At 40.7% G+C, this 7,478-nt stretch overlaps 1 protein-coding gene across 3 annotated transcripts in view; it reads right to left on the minus strand.

The window, feature by feature from the left end:
• gal3st4 (galactose-3-O-sulfotransferase 4) overlaps window positions 1-7,478 on the minus strand; it is a 23,014-nt gene continuing 15,536 nt past the window's right edge. For all 3 annotated transcript variants that reach the window (XM_015046659.1, XM_015046650.1, XM_015046640.1), the window contains 3 exons: window positions 7,343-7,459; window positions 4,827-5,127; window positions 1-3,122 (listed from right to left, as the gene is read on the minus strand). In XM_015046659.1, the coding sequence (XP_014902145.1) occupies window positions 2,019-3,122; window positions 4,827-5,127; window positions 7,343-7,458 (1,521 nt within the window). In that variant the 5' untranslated portion in view covers window position 7,459 and the 3' untranslated portion in view covers window positions 1-2,018. The remainder of the gene's footprint in view (window positions 3,123-4,826; window positions 5,128-7,342; window positions 7,460-7,478) is intronic.

The raw sequence follows: 7,478 nt of genomic DNA on the forward strand, positions 1-7,478 counted from the left end.
GAGAGGGGAGGGAATATTTTATAAAGTCTTGCACATTACATCAAGCTTAATATGAAAACTCTTACAACCAGGAAACAGGCTGTAGCGCCAGTTCTCTTATACAATAAAAGGCAGTACCAACATTTTAAAAGTTCATGTAAAAAACAAGAAAACAGACAGAACACACAGCTTTTTGATATTCCTGCTAGGGCTGGGTGGTGATGTAGGAATACCGACTCAGAAATGACCAGAGCACCACTTTGGATGGGAGTTAAACAGTTGGTTGGAAGTTAAAGTGGGCTGTGCTCTGGTAAACATACTGTATTGTGCAGTCAAAGCTTCTTCATATCATACCTGCTGTGGGACAGGAAGAGTTCATCATTCGTGACATCTATAGTTAAAAAGGGCAGCTCGGATATCTTAAAAGTAGGGTTCTGTGGAGTAGTCATGAGTGATTAGCGTATTACCTGCAGAAGTCAATTTATCGTTCCACTCAGGTTTGACTGTCCCACTAAGCTAAAGTCTCAAAATTCAAGCCAGAGATTTAAACACGATGTAGTATTTTTTTTATTTTTACAACACTTTCCTTTCTCGTTCAGATACAGTTCTGGGTTCCCTTGTATGGATATTTTTAAAAATATTTAGTAATATCACTGATTTATGATAAATATAAATGATGTAAAAACATCTCAGACAAGTGTTGTTTAAAGGTTTAGGAACATCTGCATAAACCACAGACCTCAACCTCTGAAAGGTTACAGGAGATCTGAGTTGCAGGGACTAAACACCAAGGAACTCTAGTTCAGTTCAAAATCGGAGTTTTGCTTTTGTTGTTAGAATAAGGTTCTGTAAACTTATTAAGATTCAGTAAAACTCTTACAGCTCAAAGGAATAACAAACATGATGCTAGAGTGCTTCATGGAAACAGTTTTATAAACTTCTGAAGTGTTTTTTTCTTTTACCACTGAATGGGTATTTAAATAGTCATGTTCCTAATTAAACCACTTTTACTTGAACAACTATAAAATGTCTGGCAAGAAGTAATCTGATTGGTCTATGCTCCCCTCTGATTGGCTGTTAGCCTGACCATCCAGTTACTGTAAATTACAGTTGCAGTTTTCCAGCCATTAAAAAAGCCTGACCTGATTACAGTGCTGGTTTCTTTTTAATAACTGACACTGTCAGTTGTCACCAAAGTCTCAGATAACATAGGAACTGCATTAGTCGCGGTTCGGTAAAAAAAAAAAAAAGCTGCTAAAAGGTATCTGAAACGGCACTAAATATAGCCACTAAGTCTCTAAGTTCAGCCGTGGCCTCAGTCAGTCTCTCACAGCAGAGCAAAGAGGACAGTGGCTGATTTCCAGACCTTTGTAGAGCTCAGATCGGTTGGCTGGCCAATCAGTGGACCCCTGCTTTAAACCCCAAACTGTCCCTTTAAGAGATGAACTGCAGAGATTATACTCTACACTAGAACAAATCTGTGATGATAAAATAATCTTCAACTCACTCCATGACCAAACTGTTAGCATGTGTTCTAGCTAACCAAACCAATCTCAAGGCATTTTCATTATAAAATAATACACTACTTTTATACACACCTCTATGGTGTGTATAAAATAATACACACCATAGAGGAGCGAGCAGAAGCAGAGCTGACTAGTAATTATAGGAGTCAGTGTTATGAACACTTTTCTTCATATGTTCAATTATTGTGTTTTTAGAGGTAATGGCAGATCAATATGGGCTGTTGAATGGTCATTCATTCATTCATTCATATCATCTCAAAATGCTCAACAGTCTTTCCTGGCAGACAGTGATATGATAACAGGAAGGCTAAATTTGATCAAAAGCAAACACCACTCAGCCCTAGTGACTGCTGCTATTAGAACATCTGATGACCACATTAACTACAGCTATCATAGTATTTACAAAAACAAGTCAAAATAGAAGAGCTTTTTGTTTGCACACAGGTAAACAAAACTAGTATTCATCCATTTCTAAGTCATTTCAAGCATCCAGAGACAGAAAACGACAGGTTCCTATCTAAGCCTTCCTTTTTCATGCTCTCGTACCAAAGTCTGGTTGTTCCTAACTAAACGGCTGCCTTCCCAGTCTTTCATTCCCTCGTCCAAAGTCCTTCCTCCAGCTCCAGCTTCTCCTCCCGTCTCTTTTCTTCCTTTCCTGGGTGGCTCTTGTTTTATAAAGGTCCCACCAACGGCCACCAGCAGCCTCTGGCTCTGTTGCTGAGCTGGGATGGCATGGAACTGTGGAAACTGCTTAGAATCCAACACATCCTTGTACTGGATCTCAGGCCTGATCATCCTCAGGCATGACATCCGAGTGGTATTGTCCAGCCCTGGCTGGAGCTCATAACCCAGAATTTTAACTAATCCACTTTGGAACGGCCTAATGTTTTTGTCCCGGATCCGATGAGCTTCCACAGGCTTCCCCCCGTCCCTGAGGCACACCCGGGCCAGGTCTTCCCTACGCATCCTGAGCAGACGAACTTCTTTTTCCATCTGAGCATGACCAAACTTGTCAATTTCCTCCCAGAAGGTTTTGTTGAAGGTTTTGTATAGGTACCAATCAAAGGCATTCCACTGTCTGAGCTTTTCCCGTTGCTCCGGCGTTAGGGAAAGGTTCGGTACCATCTTTGCTTGAACAAGCCCGCCTCTAATACCAACACCAGCGGCTGCTGCTGCTTTGCCCACCCAGGTCCCAGCCACCCCACCGGCACTGCTGGGCTTCTGCTGCCGAGCGTTCAGGCTGAAGAAGACAACGGAATCCAGTGGCCAGCAGAGGGCGTGTCTCAGTAGGATCATGGACTGGTCGAAGTACTCGGAGACAAGAATCAGCTTGAAGGTCCGCCGGATCATGTCCTCTCCGAGCCGAGCCAGCGCCAAAGAGAAATTGGCGTTGTTGTCGAGGCCAAAGTCGAACCACAGCAGGTTGCGGGCATAGTGGTTGTTCCGTAGACGAGGGTCGTAAAATTTTTTAGGGTCGTCCGCAAACTCCCCCAATCCTTTGGCTTTCCGGAAGGCCGGGGCCACTTCTTTATAGTAGGCAAAGGAAGACTCAGCCAGAGCGACCGGGTCTCTGATGATGGAGAAGTAAAAGGTGTCGGCAGGCATCACCTTCTCCACCTCAAAACAAGAGCAAATAAAAAAGGTATATTATATAAAAAATAATACTGGACATTTCTAGGCAGTAGAACATATTCATGATGTTGAAAAGAAAAGTGATACGATTGATGAGACAAAAATGCCAGTTAAAGCTGCAGTATGTAACTTTAATAATGACTTTTTTTTTCTGTTTGTTAAAACTGTCACCATGTCGTTTGTTATGAGACAGATGATCTATGAAAAGATCGAAATGCAGCAGCCAATCAGGGCCAAGAGGAGGGTCTTAATGCTGTCAATCAATTTCATGTACTCAATGCTAAATGTGCTACTAATGGACAAACAACTCACTTGAAAATTATTTTTTATTGATGGCTAGTCTAATTAGCCTAGCATTCAGGACAGGCTCTGCTAATGGGGAGAAGCCTCAAGATAAACATTTATCATTATGTGCCGATTTATAAATGGTTCACACTTTGAACCTTCAGACTGATAAAAATGTCAGAGTCTGTTTGAAGCAATTAGTCTTGAAATTAGAAAAAAGCATAACAAAAGTAATAAACCTAAATGACACCAACAAGTCCATGTTGGTGAGACCGTCTGATGGGCCAAAGTATAGCTGGCTAACTCTGAAGCTTCTTCACATCAACTGAGGCTCAGATTAGCCCTGAATCATGTCTGGCTGAGTGTGCATGTCACCAGATGGACGTCGAGAGTCACTTCCTGCTCCAGGCTCTGGAACAGGAAGTCTGAACAGCATGGAGAGACTTCAGTTAGAATGAAGAACTTATGGATGTCTTGTGCTTTTATCCCCAAATAGTGTGATGATATGTAATAGTGAGTGCTAAGATTAGCGTTTTAGATTAAAACTGGACGAGCAAACATTTGCTTTCTGCTTTAGTAAAACAGTTCACATTGTTTCAGCGTTAATCAGGAGCCTCAGTCTTTGACCCTCCATCTACAGTGCAGAGTTGGGTAAATTAAATATTCCAGTACAGGACAAACAGCCAATATTTGTCATATTAGCAATTGAACACATGACCTATAGTAGGACAGAAATTGTCCAAAAGAAAACTAGATCTGGGAGAGCGATCTGTGATCCATAAAGCTGGAACCTAAAGGACTCCAGCAGCCAGAAAAAGAGGCAACAATTTGTAATTGGCATTATATAAGGGCTTAAAGTGAAATCAAAATAATTTGTTTTTGTCATAAATTTATTTTAGATATATTATAAAAACCTGAATGAGTATTAAAACAATCTTGTGTCACATCTGGTTTGTTCCGGGAGTTATTTTCTACAGATGTTTTTCATGGAGAACTCGCCCCCAAAGTGTTAAAGCTGCAGCTGTGGCTACAGGCAGCAATGCACTGAACACACGATTGTCAATAATCAATCAGAAAGCGTCGGTCAGTCATGATGACCCAACCAACCATGAAGCACAGAGGCAGTTCAAGCATAGAGAAACATGTCTCTACGGTTGGTAGAGACGCTTCAACGACAATAAAACACACATTAGGAGGGTCTTCCTAAGAAACCGTAGAGCTGACATATCAAAGCAGTCACTGCTATCACAAGAAGTTCAACAAATATTAAGAAGCTCTGGGATGATTTCATTATTCCATCTTACCATTTCTCAGAGAGAGAGCTAACCGACATGCTGATTTCTTATTCTTATCCAACTAAATTCTACATCGCCCTCATGTTTTCCGCTCCTCTGAAGAACTCACCTCCAGCTTATTAAACCTCATGTGATTCCCCATGATGTGGAACTCGATGGCTCTGGGACCTCGGTAGCCTTTCACCCTGTGAGCGTTGAAAGGCAGCGGGTAGCCCAGCTGGTATCCCAGCGGCAAGGCGAAGCGGAGGCTGTGCTCGTCTCCGAAGCGGTACAGCATGTTGAGCACCGTGCTGCTGGCCGTCTTGTGGGTCTTCAGGAACATGATGTGAGTGTGGGGCCGACAGGAACCCAGAGACGGCCCCTGAGCATCAGGAGAAGAAAAGATGGATCGTGCGGCTGGCTGGACATTGCTGGAGAACGGAAAAGAATTTTACAGAGGAGATTTCAAACTGTCAGAAAGAAATGAGGAAAGCAGGACACTTTTATAATGCTGGGTTTAATTCATATGGGACTGAATCAAACCCAGATGAAATCATTTCTGGATAAATTGTGGGGAAATGTATCATCTGACCAAATATAAACCTGTTCTGGATTTGATGTTTGACTGGTTATTGTTGAGCCAACCATTTCACATATTGAGATCTTAAGTTTGTATTTGAAGCATTTATACTCTACAAAATGAAGGGCTGCTACCATCCACATTCACATGATGAGGTCTTGTACACACGTAGCCGGGTCTTTATAAAAATAATCATCTCTGCCACATCATTAAAAAAAATAATATTGGACACACAGGATCAGTTTCAGAAAAGTTTTCACCTACATGAACCCAAACAAATCCGGCCCAAACATGCCAAAACAACAGAAATTAGAAATGTCTAGAACCGAGACATTTGGTTCTTATAGACTTTGATGGACTGGAAGAACCATCAAGGCCTTTTTTTACAATTACCAACAGATTTCAAGCCATTACAATGACTATGATTGTGAAATAAAGACTTGTGTCATGAGACCAGCCAGTACCATTTATTTCTCAGACCATGTGACTCTGGTGTCTCTGGCTCATAGCAGAGCTGCACAGAATTCCAGATTTTTCCAGATCCAATAAAAAAAAAAAACACATGCAATTTTGAGAACATTTTAAACATACAAATACAAAATATTAACCTTAAACCTGTTGAATGACACTCAGAGCTCATCTTCAGGCTCTTTTGGAACGTGGCATAAAGCCATTTCACTGACTAGGTACAAGGAATGAAGTACACTAGACTGCATTCCGCCTCTTTAAAGAACAGTTTGTGAACTTTGGTTCATTTTTGTTGGCAAAAAATCTGATAGTCTTTTAGTGTTTAATTTAGAAAAAAAAAAAAAAAAAAAAAAACACAGGTGGTGAATCTCAATGCGCAGTGACATAAATAACGTTTGGTGGCGTTTTATCCATATTTTATCATCAAGTGGCTGTCTTGTTAATGCTCAGCCGTTAAATGTAAAGTCATTTTACCCAATCAGTACAGTACAATGGCAGACACAACCAGGAGATCACTTATTTTTCATTTTGGTAAAAAACGGTGTTGGAACTTGTGGGGAATTATTTTTTTCTCCATTTAGGTTCTTAATGTCAGAATTCAGGAATTCAACTCACTATTTATTAAGACTAGTACACAGTGATGGTCCATTATCATGCCGGTTCTTATGGGCTAACACAATAAAATGGCACCTGACAACAGCTTCTAGTTCATTTTGTTAGCTTCTATCTAAGCTTAGCCGTTATGAGGGCACGCGTGTGTGTGTGTGTGTGTGTGCTTGTGCGTGTGTGTGTGTGTGTGTGTGTGTGTACGAGCATGCAAGCAGCTAAAAGAGACAGAGAAAAACACAGAATTATTTATTCCCAACATACTGGATTAAAGTTTTTCACTGAGTTAATTCCAGTATTAATCAAGTTAATCTCATTTTAACTGAAAAATATATATTGACAAAATAGGCTAAATTTTCAACTCAAAAACTATTTTTGCTGCTAAATTATTGGGGAAAATATGGACAGACGAACTCAACAGCATAGATTTTTTTTTTGTTGTTTTCTGCAACTACAATCAGATTGGAGCAAAGCTCTGGTCTATCCATTCATCTTTCCAGAGTTTCAGGAATTTCTCATCATTCATGGAACTTCTATCGAAATCTCGACGTAGAAACACTGACATTAGCATCGGAGACGTCTGTGCTGCTGCTACATGTTTAGCATTGAGATTCTACTTTAGGCTCGAATACCAAATTACCACCCAGTGGGCATACAGAGGCAGCTTTATTTCCCATTTCTGCTGTTTGTGGATGTTGCTTGTGCGTCAGATTTACGGGCGTACCAGAAACACACAAATACAAAGGTTCTGTATGTATGTATGTAAAAGAAAATGTGCTAAACTGTGTTAACAATTTTGAATGCATTAAATTCTATGTAATTTAACATCTGTTAACACATTCTGATTCTGCTAGTTGTTTATAAATGAATACACGTATTTTGACTGTCCCAGCTGGTATAATGGTGTAAAAGCTTAGCTGTGCTTCAACTAAAACTACTAAACAATTACACCTGAGATACAAAAATAAGAAATATGGAAGTATGTCACATACCTTTTGTTGAAGATGACTCCCAGCAGCTGACCTGCAAAAGCAATGGCCAGAAACAGCAGAAGTGCTTTCCACATCCAAACTGGTCCCAGCCGACCACACACCAGCCACCGCAACATCCTGAGAGGAGGACAGGAGG

Source organism: Poecilia latipinna, unplaced genomic scaffold (genome assembly GCF_001443285.1).
Source record: "Poecilia latipinna isolate Pla-1442-1.1 unplaced genomic scaffold, P_latipinna-1.0 Scaffold40, whole genome shotgun sequence".
NCBI classification, from domain to species: Eukaryota; Metazoa; Chordata; class Actinopteri; order Cyprinodontiformes; family Poeciliidae; genus Poecilia; species Poecilia latipinna.